A 25,893-nucleotide genomic window follows, 5' to 3' on the forward strand; every position below is an offset into this window, starting at 1 on the left:
TTGGAGTTTAACAACCTATTGAGATCATTGAGACAATTTAGATCTTAAAAGATATATTTTTTACAGGCTGTTTGCAGAGGAATCATACACAGAGGAATCCTTTTTTCATAACTTTTCTGCTTTTCTTTAGTATAAACAGCTTGCAGACAGAACTAAACAACATTTCCTTGTTGCGAAAACAACTGGAGGAAGATATTTTAGCTAATCGGAATCTGCAGAAGGTCTTAGAAGATCAAATTAAGGACGTAAAAACCCGGCAAGGTCTGTGTATCTGTCCAGCTCAGCCCTTCTGTTAAACCTTTTGCACAAAACTGCCTGGTTTTATTACAATCAGTTTGCTGTGAGGGAGAAGAAATGTTTGAGAGTAGATAAAGGTGTGAAAAGACTTCTTGTCTGCTTTCTGTACTGAAAATCACTGGAGGTATTTGTAACAATGTCTTTCAGCAATCAGGACATATTCAGAGGGACAGTTTTTCTCTTTCCCTGAAGCAAATGCTAGTAACTCTATGGCAATTCTACTGCAGTGATCATTGCAAGCTGCCTACAGTTTTGCACCCATAAAATTTACTGTTTTCTGCAGAAGTCAGAAAGTCCTGATTTGAATAATTCTGTGACCATGGGATCACTTCCTGGCCATGGAATTTAAATATTTTGCAACACTTCAGTGAAGAACTTATGTCTTGGGAAATGTTAGACTCTAACACAAGAATTATTTCCAGAGAACAAAAAAATAGCCTGAAGTTTTCTATTTTGTAATTTATTCAGAAATAACACAGCTTTTAAATGTAACTTACATTTTAGCATCTTTATAGTGTTTCTTTGGAGGTGTTTTAAATACATGCTTGTAGAAAGCCATGTAGAAAAGCAGAATGTAAGTGGGCATCATTAAAGGCTGTATTCTGGATCCGTACACATTTACCTTTTTCTTCTCCAGGGGAGGGATAGTAGCAATAATGCCTGTTCACATACCCCTTTCAATTTAGATTTTCAATTTTAGCATCCCTCCCTCTGGAGGGATGATAAATGATGGAAGGGAGGCTTGTGCCATTTCAAAGTTTCCAACCTCCAAAGCACAGAGATAATAAAAAGCAAGGGGAAGCCAAGGGGAGCTGTGAATATTCCTAGGTCCAGTTCTGGAAGGAATCGGGTTAGGTGAGGCACCTGGGAATGGAGGGCCTGAAAATCATTGATCCTTAGTGACACTTTGGGCCTTGTAGCTGCCATGGGATCCGTGTCAGAGTTAGGAGTAGAATTTGAATGTCATGTCTCTGTTCTAACATGATTTCTTGCCGCCTAATGAGATATATTTATGGAATTAGTTGCCATCCAAACCATAAATGAACAGGTGCTCTTGAAACAAGTAATAAGTCATTAATATTGTTAAAAAAGGAAATGAACAACTAGTTATTTTCTGTTCAACAAATACAATCTTTTGAGCCAGAAACAAAATAAAGTCGATAACTCTGTCTAATCTGGTTCTTCCCCTTTTGGAGGGGGATCTTGGAGTTCATGTTCATGAAAATATGGAGGAAACAGAATAGCTATTCAAGCTAATCATGCCTTATTTCTCCTTCATAAAAAGATATATTTCTAATTGTAATGCTAAATATAGAAATTATAGTTCAGAATTACACTAACAGTTCATGCTGATAACCACAGAAAACAAGGCATGACTAGGTGTCAGAAACGCAAAGAAATGCAAGGACAAAATTATTTCAACTAAATAAAAGTTATTTGGGGGAGTGAAAAGTTTAACTGACTTCCCCTAGGCTTGCTAATATGCACTTGTTTGAAAAGTTCTATCTGCAAACAAAGAGAGTTTCTGAAGCAGCTCTTATCGTTGGTTATTTTGACAGATGAAACACTATCTTTTTGTGGAGATCAAACATCTTACATGAGCATTTGTTTAGGAGAGCACAATCATTTAGGCCTACAGATAGACCAGCTGTCTCTTGAAGAACTTAAGAAAAAGGTACTAATTTGTTTTATTCTTTATTCTTTTTAATAGCCTAGTTCTGCTGCATTTATAGTTTGTGTCTTACAGAATTTTGATCATTTATATATGGTTGAGTTATTCTGAAAGGATTAGAAATTCTCATCTTTGCTTCGTGATCCTCTTTTTATTAACTATTTTTTTTGTTACAATATGAGCTTCAGAGTCATCTAAAAGAAAGCTGAGGTACTACAAAATTTTTAGGACTATAGACATGGGGAATCAAATTGCAGACCCAATAACATGTTTTAGTCATCATGAATTATATCCATTCCAAATAAAAGTTTTTGCATTGAGTAACCTAAAACACATATTTCATGCCCCTCTATCAATCATGAAGGTGGTAGTGGTATAATGTATACTTCTGTACTGCACACTGCATCTCAGGATTTGGAGATCTTTTGAGAAATGTCATGTTATAAATTATCTCTGAGGTATATTGGTATTATCACCATCCTACAGAAGGAGAATTGAAACTCACAGAGATTAAATGAGCAGACTATTGTCATACAATGGGTCAGCACTGGAGTTCAGAAACTCTTTCTCCTAACTCATCATCCTGTGCATTGACCTCTGATCCATTTTCGTGGCCAGCTGAATTGTAGGCAGGTGTTCAAAATTTTGAGATAGATAATCTTAAGGAAAGAAGATCAGTTTGCCTTAGACGAAACAGGTTTTGGTTAAAAAAAGAAAATCCATCCAGATTTTTGTCTCAGTCCCATGGTTGACCTATGCCACTTTTATCTCTAACTATATTCCCTTCAGTGGTTCCAAGGAAGCTCCTTAGCAAAAGAATTTGATAAACCTTTTCTTACCTGAAAAGGGGTTTGCATGCCTGAGAGCTGGTCTGATTTTTCCCTTTTCTTCTTCCAAATATATTAATTGGTCTAATAAAAAGATTTTACCTCCTTCTGCAAACATTGCCTTCTTGATTTACTGCATTAGTCTGTGACACTAATGCCTGTTCAAGAGCTTTGCTCATGATTCCCTACTCAGGTACATATTTTATGTCTGTTAAATTCCTCAGAATGGTAGTGGCTTATAAAGAGAGATACGGATACAAGGACAGAATGTTTTTACTCTGTCCCTGTAATGCAAATTCCCCTTGCACCTAAGTGTTTCTTCTCAAGTAAGCCTGTTTGCATGAGGTGCCTTGAAGTTTCTTCTGGCTACTGGATTTTGAATCTTGACCCCTCAACTTATTAAGAAGGCTGAAACTACAATCGTTCATATTTTCATATATAGAGAGATTGTCTCATGAGCATATGTGGTAACATTAAAAGAATAATGTGAAAAAGGCCAGACTTTCCAAGTTCTGCAATTTAGATTTAGCTAGAGATTTGCACATCACTTTATTTTATACGAGGATGGATTTTACTGGTTTTCATCAATTTTTCTTTGCTTGTTTAGGTAACTGATCTCATTCTGATGGTTAAGGATCTGCAATCAATTAATCAAGAGCTTAAGAAAAAACAGCTTGGACTCTGTACAGCAGATTCTCAAGGGAAAGAAGCACTAAAAATATTGAACTGTAGCGAGGTATGTTTTCTGTGTTGAAGTATTGAATCTGACCGTTATTTCTAATAAACCTTATGGAATCTCTCATGACAATGCAGGGTGCAAAGCCCTAGGTGCTTAGATTCCTAATTCCTCATAATAACCTTTAAAATTAATGATTTAGATACTATAAGAGGTTAGCACAACAATTGTACTCAGTGTTCAGGGATGTGTTTAGCTGGATTTAAGGTAACAGCATTGGGTTTAGGATGTGTTTGTTTTGTAGGAAGGAGTCGATTTTAGTTTGCCAAGAAATATCTCCCATAGCATCTTAGCTGTTCTTAAGTATCTACTTGTCTTCTGCTCGAGAGTCCTTGTCACGCTATGTCCAATTCTGTAAAAGTTTTAAATCTTTCCTGCTCTGCACCCCTCTCTTCCCCCCTGCACAAACGGGTTAGGACCCACAGTGGTCAAACAAGAAAGAACAGCACTTTGGGCCCTGTAAAAGCAGGTCTGTGCTTCCATGTACCGTATAGACATATATGGAGGACTAGCCAACGTTGCAGTGTATTGCTGAGAGATGCAAGGAAAACATGCCCGTGCTGGCTGTTCCATTCCCTTGCCCATAGCTAGGATTACTTAAGCTATAGGGAAGCTATAGGGAAGGAGAAGTTTGTGTAAAATAGTTCTAATGAGGAGTTTAGGATGATGGAGCCTCGTGGTCTGACTGATGATTATCAGGCTATGGTAGACATCTAAAAAACGTTCTACTTTGTTATAAGGTACTACTTGAAATATGGCTGATAATACTTCTCTCTATATAATGATGTGTGTTTTGCTTTGTGCTACATCATTCCTGTGCATTACAGTGAAATAATAAAAGGGTTTATTTCTATCTTGAATTAAACTGGAAGGAATAATAAAAAGAAATGAACAGTTTGGTTCTGTTATGTGCAGAGCGGAATAAATTCTAGAACTGTGAATACTGTATTGATGATTTTCTATAGGCAGGTTGTTTTGTGAGGATCTGGAAAAAGGGGGCAATGACCTTTTTTGTACGTGCTGGGAACAACTGTCAGAAGTCACAAAATATTCTTGCTTTTTCTGATTTAATACATACTCGTGTTAACCTTAATTGAAGTATGTAAATTATAGACCGACCTTTACGGGCAGCATGGGTTTTATTAAAATACTAAATTTACATGTTATTGTAATAGCTTTGCATTGAAAAGCTTGTGGGCAATTTGTGTTAGAGTGCGGGTGCTTTTCCATATCCCAATATTCCTAGTAATTTAGTGTATCGTCCTGCAGAGGGAGACATATCCCCACGGATGGGATATTTAATACAGAAGGAATTGGTGTCCTGTCCTAAGAATATCACAACAAGACATTGAGCCCTTTTGCATTTGTTTCAGCATTAAAAGAGCATATAGGTGATGTACATGACTAGCTTTAGAATAATCCAGAGGGAAGCTGGTGAAATGATCTCTATATTAAAAACTCAAACTTTTGGTAATGGAAGGAGAAAAGTAAAATATGGTATTTAAGCCAGTGCCCGAATGATTAGAGTATAAGGGAGCTCAAAAATTAAATGAGCTGTGCTTAAATGCTTTTGTTGAAAAGGGACCATTTTAACAGTCTTGTCAATAAAAGGCAGTGTATTTTCCTGGGCCGTGGTGCTGTGAGACTGCATTTTGCGTGCACATAACCAATACGAAAAAGACCAAGGTCTAATCTGGCGTGTGTATTTTGGGCTAGCTTTTGGCAGGTAGTGCTGAAGAGATGCTAACATATGTGCTATAAGAGGAATGTGAGCAGACACGGAAAGGTGTCTCCTCCTCGGGGCCTTCTTAAAATCAGCCCATCTCTCTCCTCCTTCGTGGAGCTGGAGTGCAATCGGATAAGGTTGCGTGTTGGTTCCTCTGCAGCCACCTCCCAAAGGTCTGACAGCCCTGAGTAGTCTGTTTTTTTGGTTTCAGGTTGGGAGGGAAGAGGAAAAATGTTGTTTTTGTGCTGTCCTCTGAACATCTGCTTTCTCTGAGAGAAGCAGCCTCACTGATTTCAGCCTTCGGGGCTCCAGGGATCTTTGCAAACCAAGCATATCAGTGGTTCATTTAGGAAAAACATTCTCAAGGTTTTCAGTCTCCAAGGAAGTATTTTATTTTAAACAGGCAGCTTATTCTCGGCAGACTTTTTTCTGGCCTTAAGCCACCTATTTCCTTTTAATATTTTGTTGAACATTAGACTGTATTTTGTGGAGCACAGAAAGTTTCTTTTCAGCCCCTTAGACATAGGGCCATAAGATTCAAACTGCAGTCAGTTGCTGTAATAACGTGCTATAATCTGTCAGTCTTGTGCAATAGCCTCATTGTAAGAAACATCACATATTAAACTGAAAACTGTCCAGGGAAAGGCATAAATTAGAAAATGTTGAGTCATAAAAAATGGTAGCATTGAGTGGATAAATTATATGCACAAATAAGTTTAATACACAAAGCTAGAGCTTATCCTGAAGCTTCATGTTGAAGATTAAACCTCAGCTTTTTTTTTTCTTACGATAACTAATACTTTCCTGCCTAAAAAATTGTGAGTAAATGCGTGGCTTTTGAAGTCCAGTGGTTACAGCCAAGTTATTTTATTTTGTCATGCGTGTCCTTGCTAGCACCGCAGTCCTATCTATGTCTTCCTCCAGCTTTCAGATTATCTTTGCTTTGTGTCGTCCTAGAAAACCGAGTTCTGAGTGAAAACAGAAAAATAATTCAAACATGAATCATAGGCTACCTTGGGATATACATTTCTAATACTAAAAGTCAAATATATGAATATGCTGCACCAGGCAGTTTCTACCTTTTTAAATGTAGATATAACACATAAAAATGAACATATATAAACTTCAGAGTTGTTCATACTGCTAAGGATTGGAAGGTGAAATGTCTCTTCTCATTTTTCTTTGTATATATGTGTATGCTTACTTACACAGGCATGCACCTTTTATGCAAACTTAATTAAAAAAAACAAAGCAACAAATATCTTCTCAGGAAGCAAAAATAACTCTCCCTGCAGAACTGTGTGTCTGCGGGTAGGTCAACATGCTGGGAGCACGTTGAGACTTCCCAGCATGTGCTACTGGGCAAGCAGGTTCCTTGTTTTCATGTCACCAGCATTAGCACTGCACTGTAAATCCATCCAAGTTATAAATATCCCAGCAGTGACCTCCAGACACCAGGTTTTTTTTCCTTCCCGTGCATCATCTAAGACTGTCTGTTCCTATAATCTCAATTTACGGCATTTTCTGTAAGTATGCTCAATATTCTGTTTTTCTTGTCTTAGGGTAATTTTTCTTTAGTCCAAGTTAGCCAAAATATTAGTGTTACACACAGCAGTGCTATATTACTGCCATTAGGACTTTAAAACTAAGAATTTTATCTAATGCGAGTTTGAATGCATGGTGCCAGTGCTGTGGCCTGTCTATGGTTTATATATATCATAGGCCCAGCATCACTGATATTTACCATCATCTGACGTGTTTCTACTATTAAAGAGATTCCAGCAGAGATCTTTAACAACTATCTCTTTCTATTCGATCCAGAAATGTTGCTATAAAACAAGATGATATAAATGTCCAATCTGGCTGAGATTCTATTTCAGGGGTTCCCAAATTTAGCTGTGTGGATGCCATCTGTGGTGATATAGAGGCCTGCCTGTGCTGTGGCTTGTATGTGTTTATGCAGTCTCGTGCTTCTCCCTTTTCTTTTACTGCATCCTGTCAAATGAGGACCCCAGTTCCATGCTCTGGCCTTTCCTACCTGCCAGAATTGATGCCCAATATGATTCCATTGCTCATTTCTCTCAGCTTGATAAGTAACAAGTGCCTTTATGGCTGGACTCAGGTCAGCATCGCTCTGGAAGTCTTTGCTTCAGTTCACAATCAACAGCTTCCTAATACGTTATGTGTTGCAAAATGAAATGCTGCAGTATATATGTGGACTCCCCCCAGACCACCCCTTTTTTTCTGTACCCTACCACAATGTAGCCAGGATGTGGATAAATATGTGCATGTTTCTGTATTGACTATGTACTTAGATATATCTGAGCAAATCTGAGGAGACTGAAGCTTGTTCCTGACACCCAGCTTCGAGGGTCTTGTCCACAGGGATGTAGTGGAAATACAGGTCATTTGTGACGGAAGCCAAAGCCAGTGAAAGACTTGCTTCATTTTCAAGTTGTTGTTTGAGAGGCTTTGCCAGGATGTGACTACTGGAGATAATAACAATCCCTTGTAAATCAGAGGCGTTCTTATCACTGGTATAAATAGGTATAGGCAAAGGTTAAATTCTGTCTTTTGTTGCCAGAAGCAAACCAGTAAAAGAAGGTAAGTCTGTGTGAGAGCTACAACTGTTCCCTGGGAGTTGGGTTTAATTGAAGCTCAGGCAGTAAGTGGCCTCTGCTTCACAAACCAGCAACATTTGTGTCTTGTCCCTTGCTCTCACTTCTGTCCTGGAGAGGTGACACCAAGCAAAGGGATTTCTGGTCTTGCTTTCAGTTATGCTGTGGCAGGAGCTTAAGATTTCTGCTTTTTAAAAAGCTGTATCTTCCTCCTTCTCTTTGCACAGGAAATATTAGTGATAGGGGGATATTAGGGATAGGAGGATTGAGTTCCGTGGCAAATAAAAAAAAGATGATTTGGCACCATTTTCTTTCCTATGGTAAATTTAGATAAGACAGAGCAGAATGTAACCTTCAGTGTGACAGTAAATCTCTTCACGGTGTAGAAGGCTGAATGTGCTTTCTTTAGAAAGTGTCTGTTTCTTGGATGCTGGAGCAAAACCTAAAATGTGTAGAGTATGAAAATAAATTCCAAAAATGTGAAAATCAAGTAGGCACAATGAGACTGTGTCCTGATGATAGAAGTCCTTAACCACAAGTGGTTAAATGATCTGTTTTGTCAAATTTGAGAAGAGAGGCAAGAGAGTTAAATAAAAATGAAGGAATGTGCATGGTATGGTTGCACTGTATTTAATATGAATCACTCCTGGTTTTATATTAATTTCCTTTGATCTTATTGAAAAAAATCTAATTCAGTGTTTGTTACTTTGTATTACAGGCATTTTTTATTTTTCTTTTAAGACATGTCACTGACTTATTTATGCATGTTTCATATCACGGTATTTTTTTTTTGTGTGCTACATTTTCACATCATTCCATACTTTGTATAGTTTCTTGAAATACCAGAAGGGACTGTGACGCAGACTGAAGATGGGGACAATGACAAGAAGATGCAGAACAGTCAATCTTCTGAGAGGATCAGTGAGGTAGGACTGTTTTGAAATAATTATAAAATGTTTTTACCACCATGTTTCGTACTCTGAGTACGATATTTTACAGATTGATTTCTTTTCCCTTTACAAATTCTCATTTTTTTTAGAACATAAAGCCTTTCACAAGCAAAGCTTGCTCTTCTTGCTCTCTGCTTTTGCTTTCAACTAACAGTTGTCATAAAGAGTTTCTGAAAACTTTCCCTGCATCCCTATTTCCCTTCTGCTAGGGCTTTCTATCTAGGAGACCTTCTGCCCTGTTCCTTATTTTCTCCTGTTCTAGGATTCCCAGAGTTCCTTACTGAGGCCCGTAGAAAGTCCCTTGAAATTGTATTTATTTACACATATGCACACGGACAAACTCACACTAATCTTCAGCTTATGTGGCAGGAAGGCCTGTGCTACAAATTGTATAAGATTCACTTGCTGCCATCAGTGAAAATATTGTGAATCCTTCTTTGCAGTTGAAATACTTAATGTCATGGTAGGTTGTTAAAGAAGTCTGCATATTCTTATCATTCCCAAGCAGTGTAGCACTAAGAATCATAGAATCATAAAGTAATTCTGATTGCAAGTGGCCTCAGGCTATCATAAAGCACTAAGTTGAATATCTATGATTGTTTTAAAATGGTGATATGCTAATGGCACATTTTTGTATTAATATTAAAGAATTATGATCTGTTCTTTGAAATTTTGTAACTTCTGTGTTTCTGTTTAGAAGATACGGCCTCAAGTATTTGTTGAGGAACTCCAAGATTGTCCTCATGATCTGGATGAGCAGGTAAATGATGCAATGTAAAGATCCTCTTGTCTTTTACCCACCTTAATCTCTCATTTCTAATGTCTACTGAGTAAAGAGTATCCAAATGGACCTGCTTTAAGTTCTAATGTAATTGATACAGAAGACTTTCATTGATTCAAATGAGGATTGACATATTGGAGATAACACATGGAGAAACTTCTTAGCTCTTTTAACAGGCAAAAAGTTGGCAGTTTTTACATACTTTGAGGCACATGCTGTCCTTATCATCAGGGCTTGGAAAGGTGGATCCTGGGGAAAAACAAACAGTTCTTTAAAGACAAGTGATTCAACATAAACTAATAAAAAAATATTAGCTGCGTCTTGAAGGCAACATTCCAGAAACTTCGTCTGTGGGAGAGTATTCACAGATAAATATCTTCAGGAAAATATGCTAACTACTAAACAAGTGATCACTCTTAATTAACCATATGGAATAGGTGTTCATTATTTTTGTATTAATAAATAGCAAGTGAAATGTCTGTATATGCTTCATAATGTAGATAAAGGGCATCAGAATTTACAAAACCTAAAGAGCATATATATATAGTAGAGCATACCTGACTAGTAAGAAAGTATTTGCAATTTTTTTTTTAACAGATAACTCCATCAGGCTGTTCAGAGAGCTTCTGTGAAGACAGACATTATAGGAATCCAAATAAGCCTCAGCTTGAACATGATGCAGCTGGCAAACACTTTGGCAGAATAGGGATGAGCGAACATGAAACAGAAGAGAAAAACTTGCTTGCATCTCTTTTAAGAGAAAATAGAACATCTGTACTTGGATCCAGGTAAGCGTGCGGGATATGCACCACTTTTGACAGTATTTCTATTTGAGAAGAGAATAAAGTAATTTTGCTAAAGTAATTTTGCTAAAGTGAATTTAGATAATGGCACTGTCTAATTTACCTGAGAGATTGGCAAGGCGCCTTCAGATCCATTTTAGTCTATCATGCAATAAAGTAATTAGAAAACATACTATCAGTAGAAATCCTTATGAAAAAACCATTACAAGAAAAAAACTCTCCAAAGATATTGGTATACAGAGCTTTACTCTAGGAACTGATCATTCTCAGTGTGGGGACTAGCAAAGTTAAAAGGCTAAAATGATAATACATGCTATTGATTTTTTTCTTCCTTTTAGTATTAAAATATATGAAAACACAGGCCAGTAAATGCTGCATATATGTGTGGGACACTGTTGCTGTAAAAAGAATGTGTGTATGCAACTGAGGATGGAGTAAAAGGAGTTACAATGACCCTTGTCACTGTGACTTGATAATTCCCAGCTGTGCTGCTCGTTTCTCTAGGAACTGGGCAATGCCAAGGAAGAAAAGCCCCATAGAGACATCACACCCTGCCTATTTTTTTCCTCTCACTTCGTAGTTAAACCACCAAATCTTCAGGCTGGCAGTACTGCTCCAGCTTTGCTGGAGCTCAGTCTCTTTTCCATTCCTGCTTCTCTCCAGGTTGTGGTGACTGTTGGGAGACTTCTTTCAGTGTCCTTCAGTATTGTTCTCTCATCTAGCTATAGTGTTCTTTTTTTTTTTCTGGAGAGTTATGGGAATGACTTCCATTCATAGTGTGGCAGCAATGCTATTAGCAGGATATCCTGTGGAGTTAGACAAGTCAAATCCTCCTGTGCTCAACATACATTGCACTTGACTTTACTCAACCAATTCTGTACTTGTACATTACTATTTAAAGCTCCTCAAGAGTAATAAATTGTTTTAGTCATCAAAGCACTAGTTAGTGGTAAATGAGGAGATACTACCCACTTAGAAAATGAATATATAATGTTGTTTTATTTGTTGACTTTACTTAGAAGTTTGCTAATGAGTGATTCCAGCACCCTCAGCTTTTCTATGTTCAGCTATAAATGCCCAGATTGACTGATGATGAGCTTGTGCTGCTGAGTAACTTAATTCTCATTGACAACATTAAATGCCAGAAAAATGCCTAAAAAGCCTTGTTAGCATCTACTATTTCAAATGCTAGCTACATAAATGCATTTGTGTTAAATGCCAGTTTATAGTTTTAGTGGCACAAACAGCTCTTACTGGACATATGAAATCATCTGTAGAATTTGAGCACTTATGTGTTAACATCTGTTCTTTTAACTTCTGTTTCGTTTAAGACATCGATTTCCAAAATGTTGTCTGCAGTTCACTGGTTGTCTGTGGGGCACTTTGGTCTGTAGTGAGCTGCTTTTGCAGCCTGATTTCTCAGTTTCCAGCTTCCACATTGTATTAGAAATGTGCAATGACAGGACAGAAAGGGCAGATTTTCGGAAGAACTCAACATCTGGAGTCTCCTGTGTTTTCCGTAGTTTTGTTTTAAGATAGTTAAATCAGTGAGTAAGCTTTTTTGAAAATCCATTCTTATTCCTGACATTGCTATATTATGTATGCACTTGGTTTAGTTGCCAGAGATTTACTGTCTGCTCATGAATGGGAGAAGGGGCTGTAGAGTACATGTGGTTATGAACAGGATAAAAGCAGTGATGAGATAATTTATGATACAGCTCATGCTGTGAAAAGATTTCCAAAACTCTGGTCTAATTGATTAGTGTGTAAAATAGAAACTTCTAGGAATATCAAGTATGTCAAGATACTGCAAAAGTGTTTCTTAGAAAGTGTTCATGTTTGCTTAAACAAAAATCAAAACTCATGCCTTTTCTTTCCTCCTTTCTGAGTATAGCAGACAAGAACAAATAAAAATGGTAAATGAACTGTTAGATCATCTGAACACAACTGAGCAAGAATGTTCAAGTGAAGATATAGAGAAAACAGATGAAAAAGATCTTAGGCAAATGATTATTCAACTAAGAGCTGAACTCAAACATTTCAAGCAGGTCAATAAATTCTTAAAGCAGCAAGTAGAATTGGAAACAACTTTTGATGGGAAAGAGAAGCTTTATCCAGATACAGCGCCAGAGATTAATAAGGATATTGAGTTGTTGAAAGTGAAATTGAAAGATGCAGCTACACAAACTTTAGAGGATAATGTCATGAGATTCAAACATGAAGGCAAAAACGGATCCTCAGAAGAAAAAACAAAATATTCAAGATTAAATACAGAAAAAGAACATCAGCAAGAAAATGTGTACAAGAAGGGCAAGCAGCATGAAAGACTCTTTTTTACAAGTAGAACAAATGAAGTAAGTTTATTTAAGATTTTAGTAGTTAGGGGATAGATGTGCAGAAGAGACTAATTTGTTTCATTTCTAATATTAAACCTTGCTTTTGTGTCATTTTTAAAATTAGGTTTGTGTCAAATATTTTTAAGATAACTTTTCTCAGTGTTGAGAGCTTTTCATCCCATACTTCAGTACGCCTTAGAACATTAATTAATTGAGTTTCAATCCTCACTAGTGCTACATACTGGTAAATATTATAGCTATTGGAAAGAAGGTAAATCTTAACCTAATGGCCTGATTCTGTACTGTCTTGTATCTATGTATCGATGCTCATAAAATGTAGCACCAAAGCATTCTAAATGGATAGTTAATTAACTCTAAAGGGCAAATGAGGTCTGGAAATTCCAAGACTTGCATAATGTCTCGCGACATGCTGGTGAAAAGTTAAGAATAGATTTCCAAATACTTGAATTTTAATTCTTTACCTTTATTAACATCTTATTGTGTCAAGAAGTATGATCAGCAGTGCTGTATGCTGTTATTTATATTTATACGGGAAACTAAGTGCACAGAATCTCTGTTTTGTGAGACTTACTTTGCTTGTGTCAGTTAACATTTTAACCCTTAATTTTATATGCAGCCTTTGATTCCAAAGAATTGTAAAAATACTGTCTATTGAAGTGTTCAATGTTGTCTCAATATTGTTTCAATAGCAATTTTAGAAGCTAAGTTGAAAACTCTTTGAGGATCTTAGCTGTTATAAAGAGGACAAGGGAAACAGTTGCTTTTGTGCATTGCTAACAGAGAATCTTCATCAGTTGGTTTATATATAATCAAAAACTGCTAGAGTAAGTTGGTTTGGCAGATATTCAGTTAAATTCTTAGTCTTTTAGGCATTCCTACAGACAGTAAATTTTCCACCTTTTAAAAAAATGATGCTTGGGAAGGAGAGAAAACAATAATGGAAATATGGGTTTTGTTAATGTCAAAATTATTGGTGCATCATTGTAAAACTAGGAGGAAATTCATCCTAACTAATTTTATTTTTTGGCCTCCAAATGATATTGTATTTCTGTAGGTACAAAAGGAATTGAGTATGCCATTAGGAAGATGGAACTTGCTGTTTTATGATTTTAAATTGTGTAAAGACTATAATTGCTAAGAAATGAATGTGGAAAGGTATTTCAGAATACATTGGGTGGTAAAAGAAATTATGGGACTTATGACACTGGTAGAGCAAATGAGCAGCAGAGGAGCAAATGAAATCTATTTGAACATGCTATTATTGATTTTTATTATCTTTATACACAATTTCATAACTCTCATCAACATATAGAAGGCTTGTTATGTTTTTGAGATAGCACTGTTTTGTGCTGTATGCTTTAAACACGGCCACATTTATTTTATGTGGAGTCTTCAAAAGGTTGACAGACTAAAATATGTTGATTACCGCTGAGAAATTAACTTTTCCACCCATCTCCAGTGATGGACTGCCCAGGACATGGGCAATTTCACCTGGACCTAAGAGAACACTTCATTGGGAAGTGGTTGAACACTGGAACCAGTTGCCCAGACATGACCCTGAGCAACCTTCTCCAGCTGATCCTGGTCTACCAGGTTGGACCAGGCGATCTCCAGAGGTCCCTGCTGAACCCAGCTGCTCTCTGCTTCTGTGACTGCAGGAGGAAATTGGAACCCTGTGCAAGCAATGTGTAGGGTATCTGGATGAAGAAGCTGTTCTTATTCACAAAGAACTTTTCTGCAGTAGAAGGAATTTCCTCTGTGGTTGACACAAAGCTGCGTTAGTTTGTTCAGAGAGATTAAGGCAGGCAGTTAGGAAGTAAGGCCTGTTGGAAGCAAGGCAAACGCATCCAGGAATCTGTGAAGACATAAGATCTTCTTGTAATAATAAGAATAGCTACCAGGCTCTCAAACATTTATGATATAACCCATGAGAGCAAGAAGTAGAACTTAGAAAAGTCAATTTGGGTAAGAAAATATTTTCCTTAAGCTTTCACTGATTCAGGCTTGACTGATGTCCCTAGTGATTAAAGGCTTTGCTAGTAGGTGGTGTGAATTTACTCTCTGGGTTCATGGGCCAGAAACCATACACTGTCTGGCTGTGGGTGTATAAGCAGCATTTATTTACTCCAAGAAAATGGAACCAGTGGGATAACTTTTTTTCCCCTCTCTGAATATTTGTTTTCTATGTTGTAAGGGTATTGCAATCTGATTTTCAAAACAAGGTGCTATGGCAGCTGATTGATTTTGCTAGATTTTTTGTTTGTTTGTCCTGGGATGCTTTTTTGTATTTCCTTTTTCCTGAATGTGTACCAACCATCAGCCCTGTATTTTACCCCCTGCTTTTTTCAGCCTGATGCTGCGTACGTGCCCAAGAAATCCCGTCTGCCCATCCTGTTAAAATCATCCGGATCGTTAGGAATGGTGCCTTTAACCTCCTGGACCCAGAAGTCAGACTCACAAATGCAGCATCACACGGTGGCACTTGATGATGGTCAGCAAGCATACGAAATACAAAACACAAAGCCACAAACAAATGGCAAGTTATTATTGAGTGAGACAGTAACTGAAAACCATCAAGAAGAGCCTGAACAGGAAAGTGCATCAGTGAGAGGTAAATAAATAATTTCACTTAAAGAGCTGATAGGACTTGCAGTTTTTCCTTGAAATATTAGCTCCATTTCTTGCAGTAAAAAGTAAAAACAGATCACTTCAGCATAGGTACAATGCTACTTAATCTTACAGATTTCTTGGGGAGGCAAATATATACAGATCTTGAAAAACTTCAAGGTGTTTTTTTTTTTTCCTATTAGCTGAATATATCTTTGCAGCCAAAATGTAATACAGCTTGGTATGGATTTGAAAGTATATTGTATATATTGCATAAACTATGTAATAAATGACAGTTTCACAGTGTGTGCACACACACGTACACGCACACACACATCTATGTGTGTTTATTAATGTTCAGGTAAATGAAGAAATTCCTTTAGAGGATTCTAAGACTGATGGAAATCTGTCTCTAATGGAGAGAGGGGAGTATAAAAATACTGTATTTGTTTATGCTGCGTAAATAACTTTTTCCAATATCCCATCGATCAGTCAAGTCATCCATGTCTGGTTGCAATGTTACTGGGTTAATTTAAACTCAGCCCTTGACAAAATGTATGGATCGGCAAAATATGACAAAGTGTTAGGCAGAAAGCAATGTGCATGACATAAAGATTCGGGGGCTGAAAAAATGCATTTAGCTGCAAGATTAAAAGCAAAGTAGAAATGCAAAGAAGAGGTGGGAGAGAAAGGAGGTGTAAAGACAAGAAGCAAGTTGCAATCAGGTATCAAGTGAGCCAAAGTCTAAAGCAGATGCTGCAGAGGTTTTGCTAGAGCAGCACTACAAGTTGATTAGCTGTTTTATGACAAAGGGGACCTGCATGTGTAATGCCACAACACTAACATTTTGTGGCAAGATCTTCCTCTTGGGTAGGCAACCTTTGTCATTCACACTTTTAGTAGTTATCCTTACAGGGAGATAATGTATTAAAAAATAAGTGAAAAAGCTGTTTGACATCACCAGAACCATTTGTGTGCATGTTTTATATATTTCTGTTTTTCCCTACACATTTTTCCTCTTCTGCTTTGTCAGGCAAAGCATCAGGCTTTGGTTTTTTTTCTTTGTATTCCCACTTATATTTTTCAATCACTTATTGAATCCCTGAATCCCTCTGCCCTCCCAACCCCCTTTTTCTCCAGCCGACCCATTGACCAAACTGGGTAACAGTGAATTCCAGGGAGAGTCACAGGAAACTGCATCTGATCCCAGTGGCAAAAATGCAATGGACAAAAAACAAGGTAGAGCATTTATATGGTGTAATATAAAACAGGTTTTTGAAACTATGCTTTCTTCTAGGTTGTGCAAAAAAAGTAATTTAGTGCAGATAATTGTCATCTTTACCGTTATTTCTGGATGTTAAATCTCATTTATTTAGCTAGTACAGATTAATTACTCTAAGAATCCAATGTTAGTCTTTTAAGGGTTTTGCTTTCAGAAGGATCAAAGGGATTTATGAGGCTTGTTTCCAGGAAAAATAATGAGTTTTGTGCCTAACCCTGATCCATACTGCAGACGTCCTCCCTTCTGAACTCTTCTCTGAATTAGATCTTTGTTACTTTATGCTTCGGCATCTAGCTATGAACTATCGGCTTGAAGCAATTGAGTGATAGAGTTTTGCTTATCTGAATTATTTGAAGGCATTCAACTACGATGAAACCTAATGGAATCACTTAATGAAAATGTAAATTGGCTTAGTGCTGTTATGTGTTTCTACATTTCTATTAGTCTTTAGGATGACTTGAATTTTGTAGTTAACTTGATGTATATGGAGTACAAAGTGATCGGCCAATTTGGTAATTCTTGGTCACATGAGTAATTTCATTGAAGCCAGTCACTTGGTTTGCAGAGTCCTGTTCTTTGTGTGCACTTTGTGTACGTGCAAACATTTATGCATAGACAGCTTATTAGTTTTTTTAATTAAAAAGCAGTGTCTCATTAAACTAAAGCCAGTAATGTAATCAGAAGCGTTGCTTCCCTAGTATCTGTTTTTATTTCCTGTTTGTTTTACCAGGAACATTTGCATGAAATAAGGATTAACGAGCTTAGGACGTCATCTAGTATCTAATTTATTTATATATTTATTTATTTTTTTTTCATATGCATTCACAGCCACCTTTGACATCTGTTTTTGCTGCAGCAACCAGCTGCAAAGTCAAAGGATGACGCCTTTCACGTAGAGAAGAAGCAGAAGATAATGAACTTACACTGAATAAGAAAAACACTACATTTATCTTCTTGATTTCTGGTGCATAGCAGAATACTTGGAAGCATTTTTACCCTGTTATTCTGTCATGACAAAAATGACATAAATGACATGAAAAAGTATGCGGCAAATGGCATAGAACAGCATCCTGCCTTAATTTCAAATATGTTGATATCCCAATATCACAACTTCAATCTCTTGTTTTTATGTTATATTTATTCAAGAGCAAAAAAACCCCAAATTAGTCATAATGACTGCCAAGCTACCTCAGAATAGATGAAACTATTTTAATTTTGTTAATGGGTTTAGGTCTTTACATCGCACTGTTTGAGACTTACTTCTAAGCATGATACAGACTACTTAATGTGAATAGAATTGATTTCTTCCATTTCCTTTCAGAATTTTTTTAGGATTTTTTTGTGTATTTTCCTTTTTTTTTTTTTTTCCCCCCTTTTTGGCTTATCTTTTTTAAGGGTATTTGGGGATAGTCATTACATTATATCTGTCAACAGTTCATTTCTTGTCATGTTAATTTTCTGCAGGCACCTGTCTTCAAGCTGCTCTGAAATTCACACTCCCATCTTAGAATAGTATATATAATTTTGAACAGCACTTTTGGGTAGACAGATATATCATGTGAAAGCATCAAAATGGCCAACTGGTCTGAAATGCTCTAAACTTTTGTTGCTAATCTTTTTAAATTTCCACTGGCTTTATGTCCCAGTTGGGTTTGTACAGATATTTGAGGTGAGTAGGAAAAGAATATTTAATTAGATTTCTTAGGATTAACTATTTAAGGTCATAGAGTCTCCTTTTAAATCTCAGTAGCTTGTGTTTGAGGTTCTCATCTTTGTGACTGGAAAGGAATGGCCTTCAACAGTGTTTCTGATTCAGGACTGAGTATAGCAAATGTTAGTTTTAATCTTTTAGGAAAGGAAAGCAGATTTATTTTGAATACTGGCTATTTGAAAGCTGATCACAGTGTTGGATGTACAAGTTGAATTAATAGGCAGGTCACAGAAAGAGGTCAGAAGTCCAAAACAAGAATAGTATAGTTCATAGTTATTCTACATTTTTACTCTATCATTATGGAAGCAAATGAATTCATCCTAGTGTTAAGAACAGAATGGCAGATAAATATTAATGTTCACATGCAAGCCTCCTGTTTTTCAGAAACTGAAAATCATCATAACCTAAGCAACATGAATATCCAGCATTCATTAAAAGAGATAAAGGAAGAGCTTTATTCCGTGGAACATGAGGACGTTGACTCAGGCACAGCTTTTCCAGGTTCCAAGAGCCTGCTTTCTCCCAAATTGAGTGTAACAAGTACACATGCACTTGATGACTGTGAAGTCATAGATGATATAGAAGAAATGAAACAAAGAATTAAGACAATGAAGTCTGAGCTTGCAAAGTACAAAATGTTCGTGTTTAATTTACAGACCACCAGCCAACTTTTGTCAAGTGATATGTCCAATGTGGTTTGGAGTGACACAGCCTTCCCTGTGGAAGAACTAGTGATACAATCGCAAGATACTGCTATGCAAGAAACTAAAACATATTCTAGCGTACATCAGCAGATGGATTATGACATCCAGACAGAAAACAGGAATTCACAGCATTCAGAAATACCTGGTACATGGACAACACAAAATCTTAAGGATGTACTATCAGCAAATGAGGCAGAACTCGAAAAGGAGCAAATTGCAAATCTGCATCTTCTTGATGAGGTGTATCGTCTTCAAAACAAACTTAGAGAAGCATCACCATCCAAGTGAGTAATGTCATTACCGTTTCAGGTTCCTTTTTGTAAACAGCAATAGCAATAATATAGGAAGGTAATCTGAAGATCATTTTATTCGCATACAAGCATATTGCTGTGATAAAGTCTAAATTTCACTAACATTAACATAAAGCAACTGAAATGTTTAGTTAAAAAATGCCTTGAAGTAAAAAAACCCATTTTTTCTTACTACAGAAGTCCTCTCAATATCCCATCTCCTGCTCTGTTATGATTCTGTGTTGGACTTAGGTGTTTTTCCCCAAGCCCATACCTTCCTTTACTGCAAGATGTGGTCCCTTGAGTCAGCCCCCTTCAGGTTGCTTTCTCAGAAGGGATGACCTCTAAAATCAGCCTATTACAGTTTTGCATTCCTTAATCATTTTTGCTAGTGACAAAAAAAAAAAAAGAAAAAAAAAATCAAAACCAGAAATACTTCTAGATACTTCTGTGGGCATTTGGCTGACAGATTCATGCTATCCCCGCTGTTTATCTGACCACACTTTGTGTGGAAAATAAGAATTTTAAACTCTGGTTATAATTTATTTTGCAGTTTGGGGCAGTAGTACCTTCTTTTGAAGGACGTGTAGGTAGATGTATATTGAAATTAATGAATGAAGTTTTATAGCATAAACTCATAAGCTGGCAGATCATTTGTGTGAGGCTGTAATGTATTAGTCTTGCTTTTCATATGGAAAGACTGAGAGCAGCAGTTTGGATAGCATGTATATAAATCACAGGCATAAAATATGTTCTCATAATACCAAACTACTTTGAGTCTAGTGTCTTTGCTTTCCTGGGGGACTTTACAGTGGACAAAGAAAGGAATTTAGCCTCTTTGGAGAACGGCTAACCGCCGTCAAGGACAACAATATCTCTTTAATATTGCTGTTGTGAAGTACACTTCCGATACATGGTTCATATAAATTTATATACCTTGAAGATATGCTTTGTCTTTCTTACAAAATAAGATCTAATTGTATAAATTAAGGAAGGAGACAGTACGGATTGCTGCAGTTTTTATTGCCACTGTCCAGGTTAGCTGTATAAGTCACCAATCTCTTCCTATACAAATGACAATAAGAATTCCGTATCACCCCACACTGTGATAGTTCTCATTTATGCCCTATATTTTAATTCTCCAGATATTTTTCAGGCATATTCTGCCTTTTCCTCTCCCTGCAATAATGTGTATGCTTCTGCAGAAAGAAGTGTATCAGAGAGACAGCCAGTTGCAATATGAAGAGGACATCTATATTCACAAGTATAGAATGAAATCGGTTGGCTTGAGTTGAAATTTATATCCGAGCTTTATACCAAGTCCTGGTCCTGCCTTTGGCAATCAACATAACAGAGAGATCTGGAATTTGTCAGACTGGGTGAAACATCAGCTCAGAAAATCACACAGTGGGCTATTGGTAGCCAGTACAGAAACTTTCAAAGGAATGGATAGTTCCATCTGCTCTCCTATAATGAATCAAAAGAACCGGTTAGGAAGAACAAATTTATTGTTAAAAGTTCTTTTTGTGTATTCACGTGCATTTATTTTCCTTTAGCACCTTTACATGCCATCCAGATTACTTCCAGGCAAACAAACGAGTTTGTCGTTCTAGTTTCTGCCCGTCTTATAAATGAAGCAGTTAGTTAAAGAATAATAAACCACAAGTTATGCCTGCAAACAGAAAATTCCACACTTAGAGACAATACATTTGTCATTCTGGCTGCAAGAGCCTTCTGAAAAAAATGGTGTAACACAAAATCATAGCTTAGAAATACAATTTTAATTCATTTTATATTTGAATGGTATTTATGGTCAGAAAATTGCTTTCAAAGATAATTTCTTTTTCTCAGGTATGATTCATTAGTTCATTCACAAGCTCGAGAACTCTCCTTTCAACGTCAACAAATTAAAGAGATCCGCGGTAGTTGTGTCACTTACCATCAACATCTGACCAGCCTCATTAAAGCTTTTGAGGAACTGCTTCAGGCCAGTGATGTAGATTATTATGTTGCTGAAGGCTTCCGTGAACAGCTAAATCAAAGTGTACTATTGTTTGAAAAGCTAGAAGGAAAATTCCTGCATGGTAAGTAACAACATTTTCAGCTTATTTTCTGAGGTATATTAACACACTCAAAATTTCAAGGTATCTCCATTGATGTCTTTCCACTAGCTTAATTCACAGTTGGTATTTAACAAGATCTGCATTAACACAGAAAGAAAAATTGCAGGTTTCTGAAGGTTTTTCCCCTGTAGTGCAGCTACTTGCAAGAAAGGTGAATATGATATGGAAAGCTGAGGTATAAGATGAAATTATCATGTTGTAGTCCATCTAGCCAATTTTATGTAGCCAATGGCAGGAATCTTAAAATGGAGAGTTATGGAGTATCAGTTATGAAGAGAAACCACCCTGATTTCTACACTATTTGATAGGATATTACTAATGCTGAATGAAGTCTATGCCCAAGAAGGGACATATTGCAATGTGTACCAGTAAGTAAAGCCCTTTTAGCAATCAGAGAGAATCTGCATATTATCTGCAATATGGACATTTACACACCTGAAAACACTTCTGTCTTTTTGGCTGTTTAGCACAATTCCTACCCATTGCAGGGCAAAGCATTTAGCTGGAGTGGCAGAGCCTTAAACATCAAAGAATCCATCTCAGGAGCTTTCTTATTCTTTACATTTCTAATTGTTTTATCTGAGCTTTGAACCTTGTTGTCAAATGTTCTTGTTGGGAAAGAGGAGGTTTATGTTTTTCGAAACAGAGTTAAAATGGCACCATGTTTCATAAATAGTCATCAAAATTGACATTTGTCACCTGAAGAAAGAGGGTCATACATATTACCTTTGCCTCTTATTTTGAGGAAAATTAGTGGCAAAGTGATGGAAAAGGGATGCTGACATAGTGAAACCCAGCAAGAAAGCCCTTTTCTATTCTCATAAGGGTGACATTTTCTGACCCAAATTACTGGCAGCTGCAAAAGGGACATCTTCAGCCAAACACTTTGGGGCCCTGACTCCTATATCTTCTGGAAATTGGTTCTTGAAGATCACGTTTTTGAGAAAAATTCAGGTCTCAGCATACAATAATCTGTATTCTGCCTTTCTTTAAAGAGAGTGGCAGCATGTTACAGTTTTGATTGGCTTATATAAAGGAGCTATGTATGAAGAAAAGGTATAAATGCTAGTGTGTCATGGCAGTATAATAAAAGTTTGAGTATATCTAGTGATTTCAGTGGCTACAGAGATTCCTTGCATTACAAATAAGAAGATTGTGTAGTGAATAAACATTAAACGCCTTTAAAAAAACAAAAACAAACAAACAGCAGATGGTATCCTATATACTATGAAAAGTCACTGACAACCGAGACAATTCAATATATCTAACACAATGGTGTTGCATTGAATCACACTTTAAAATAAAATGATGTTTGTGGGGTTATAAAGAACATTCAGCTTGCTACGAATTGACTGTAAAGAAGAAGCATAAACAACCGTCTGTCCCTGCATTTCCATCCTGACCTTCAGTTCATTCCCCTGAAATTTCAACTGTGCAGCTCTTACCTACCAATTGTGCTTAATTGCAGGAAAATTTTACAATATGAGGAACGAAGGTGACACCACACAATCTGATTTCCTTATTCAGATTAGAGCCAGAGCTCAGGGCTCTAGCACTGGGTTGTGCTCACAGTCACACGCTTTGCCCCTGAGAATACTGCAGGCAAATGCCTGTGTGTGCGGTTTATTAAGGACAGTTGGTTAACCTGACTGCAGGTGGCCAAAATCCAAGTGAAATTGGATTTTTTAATGTATTTTTTTAATTGAAGAAGTAATGGCATCTACCCTTAATTCTTCTTTCGTGATGCAGCACAATGATTTACATTTGCATGTTAACTAAAACAGCAAGGCTATAAAATCTGGCACATGTTACACACAGTCATTCTTTAAGCATTTTTTTGAACTCCAGAGCAAGTTACTGCTTTGTTACTGTGCTCTAAATGGCTTTGTTCATGTAAGATATTTGGCATTAATACACACACATTGTAGTGAATATCTGACTTCTCTAAATTCTCATTTATTTGCTACTCTATATATTTCAACAAAATGTTTAAGACAGAAGAGAAAAAGAATTAATTTCAATATCTGTTTTTAATCAGATATTTCTGTTTTGCAGGAGAATCAATAGGTGCTGAAGTTACTAAACTTTATGAATTGTCTCAAAGGTAAGAGCACTGCTGAATGTTAAATATACTGTTGCTTGAAAGGTTGGTAAGGATGATTTTTCTGAGAAGGGCTTTTTCTTATGTTGCCTGTTTCATAAATATCCATTTTGTTAATAAACTATTCACAGAATACAAACTCAAGGCTTTTTTTCTCTCCATCTCAGCAAGTGGCTGAAGTGAGGCATCATGCTACCAAGATTATTCCTGTTATTAGCCCAACGAAAGCAATCACTAGTGTGCCCTGATGCACTGATGCTGTGTATATTTAGGCTTTCTCCTAATTCTTCTCCTAATTTCTTCTCCTAATTGCAGTCCTAATTGTTCCTATGACCTTGGGGCAGGCTCAAGATCACTGCAGTACCGTGTGGTCTCACTTCATCCTCAAAACCCCCTTATGCTGAAGGTGAAGAGTGCAGGTGGTGGTAATGCTGCTCTGCGCTGGCTTCATGCCAGCCTGGGATTCTCTGGTGCTGCAGAAATCCTCAGCTTGCACTTCCCTTGACATAAAAGTAACTTAAAATAGGCTAGTGCTGGATGTGAATGCTAGACCCGAGGCCCATGGATTATTCCTTCTGACTTCAGTGAGGTTAGAATTTCAGTCTAGATACACATCTTTGATGTAGAGAGGATTTTCATCCTCTGTCTCACAAAATCTCTTGCTTTACCTGTGTCCTGTAAATTTGACACCTTGCTCTTTCTGTTTATCGTGCTTCCAAAGTAATAAAATCACGTTTGTATTTTAAAAATGTTTTGTTTGGCACACAAGGGGTAAGGAGAACACCACAGTGCACCAGCAACTCAAGGATGAATCACCTATACCGTCTGCTTTTCATAGCTTGTCTGACCTTGATATGTCAGAAAAGTCATCTCTGGGATCACCTGAGCACAAACCCGAGCTAGCAGAAGGACATGGCATACTGGCACTTCTGCCAAACAACTTTCCCCCAGGTAAATTTTTCTTCCCAGAGATTCACTAGATATTGGGAAAATGTGGTAAATAAGACACAAGGGAACTAATTAAGAAATAACTAGGAATGTTTGTCTGTTTCAGCTTTCCAGTATCTTCTATAATCATTGCAATTTTCAGTAATAAGGCAGACAAAGATGACAATGATTAGAACTACCTTCTGTTTGAAATACAATCAAGGATGATATTTTGCATCTTTGTTGTTTTAGACTATCATCTTTTACAGTACTCCAGACGATCTTTAAATAGACAAGTTATGAAGGAAAACAGACAATTGTCAAGAGATTATTACACTGAAAAAGAGAAATTTTCTAATTTTATAAAAGCCAGTGTTGTGTTTCCTTGAGAACTGTAAGTGCTGCATAATTAATAAGCGGTGTCATGTTTGACCTGGATAGTTTCACTAAGCACAAGTGGAGCTTGCAGTAGTTTCTTATAGGCAGCAATGAAAATTTAATAGCTGAGATAGCACGTACTGTTGAGGAGAAAAATATTGCAGACTAAACCAGGAGTGTGTGACATGGATAAACTGACAAATAAGGTAGTGACAGATAGAACAGATAAGTTCCTGAGTAAAGCTGAAACTTACAGCCGATGGAACAAAAATTGTAGAACAGCAAAGCAAGAAGGAAAAGGTACTGTAATGAAACTTGATAGAACAAATTTATTTATTAAGGCATGCATTGTGTAATTCAAAGTCAAATTTATATCTGAGTTATACTAGTAAGCTTCTTACTGTTAAAAGGAAGATGCATAGAGATGGTGTGTTGAAACTAAATATGAAGCTGTATTTCAGAACTTTGGATTCAATTCCCAATACGGGGAAGATTTTAACTAAGCACAATGATAATCTGCTACAGTTTTGTAGGAAGGAAAAGTTAAAAAAAAAATAAATCAGGACATTCTTGTATGTTAAAATGTAGAACTTTTGTAGAAACTCCTACTTGAAATGTAGGAGTTTCAAGACTGTTTTTCACTAAATGCATGTATTTCACTAAATGCATGTTTTGTTTGTTTAGTATATGTAAAAGCTATTGTTGTAGAGTCAGATATTTAATGTCTGCCATTTTTAATAGTTTTTTAATCCTAACATACATCAGGCCTGATGGGAGTACACAACAGCAAGGAATATAGTAATTCATTCTATAGACAAAGTGATCTCTTGGTTTCTTTAGAGTTATTAATGGAGCATCTGCAAGAAATTCGAATCCTGAGACAACGTTTAGAAGACTCCATAAAAACTAATGAGAGACTGAGGAAGCAGCTGGAAAGACAAGTGACAGAGAAAGAACTCGATCAAGGTAAGAAGTTATTTCATCATGAATGAAATTCACCTTT

At 36.7% G+C, this 25,893-nt stretch overlaps 1 protein-coding gene across 1 annotated transcript in view; it reads left to right on the plus strand.

Moving 5' to 3' along the window:
• The window catches only part of CDK5RAP2 (CDK5 regulatory subunit associated protein 2), a 72,051-nt gene that overhangs the window by 28,586 nt on the left and 17,572 nt on the right, over positions 1-25,893 (plus strand). Inside the window, exons 16-29 of the mRNA XM_088527962.1 lie at positions 131-261; positions 1,857-1,972; positions 3,404-3,532; positions 8,707-8,802; positions 9,527-9,586; positions 10,205-10,395; positions 12,305-12,764; positions 15,117-15,378; positions 16,515-16,613; positions 18,737-19,355; positions 21,213-21,445; positions 23,540-23,588; positions 24,355-24,536; positions 25,731-25,856. Of these exons, the coding sequence (XP_088384088.1) occupies positions 131-261; positions 1,857-1,972; positions 3,404-3,532; positions 8,707-8,802; positions 9,527-9,586; positions 10,205-10,395; positions 12,305-12,764; positions 15,117-15,378; positions 16,515-16,613; positions 18,737-19,355; positions 21,213-21,445; positions 23,540-23,588; positions 24,355-24,536; positions 25,731-25,856 (2,753 nt within the window). The remainder of the gene's footprint in view (positions 1-130; positions 262-1,856; positions 1,973-3,403; positions 3,533-8,706; positions 8,803-9,526; positions 9,587-10,204; positions 10,396-12,304; positions 12,765-15,116; positions 15,379-16,514; positions 16,614-18,736; positions 19,356-21,212; positions 21,446-23,539; positions 23,589-24,354; positions 24,537-25,730; positions 25,857-25,893) is intronic.

The sequence above is a fragment of the Tinamus guttatus genome, unplaced genomic scaffold (assembly GCF_059628265.1).
Source record: "Tinamus guttatus ecotype Peru unplaced genomic scaffold, ASM5962826v1 Tinamus_guttatus_pri_ptg000297l, whole genome shotgun sequence".
Lineage (NCBI taxonomy): Eukaryota > Metazoa > Chordata > Aves > Tinamiformes > Tinamidae > Tinamus > Tinamus guttatus.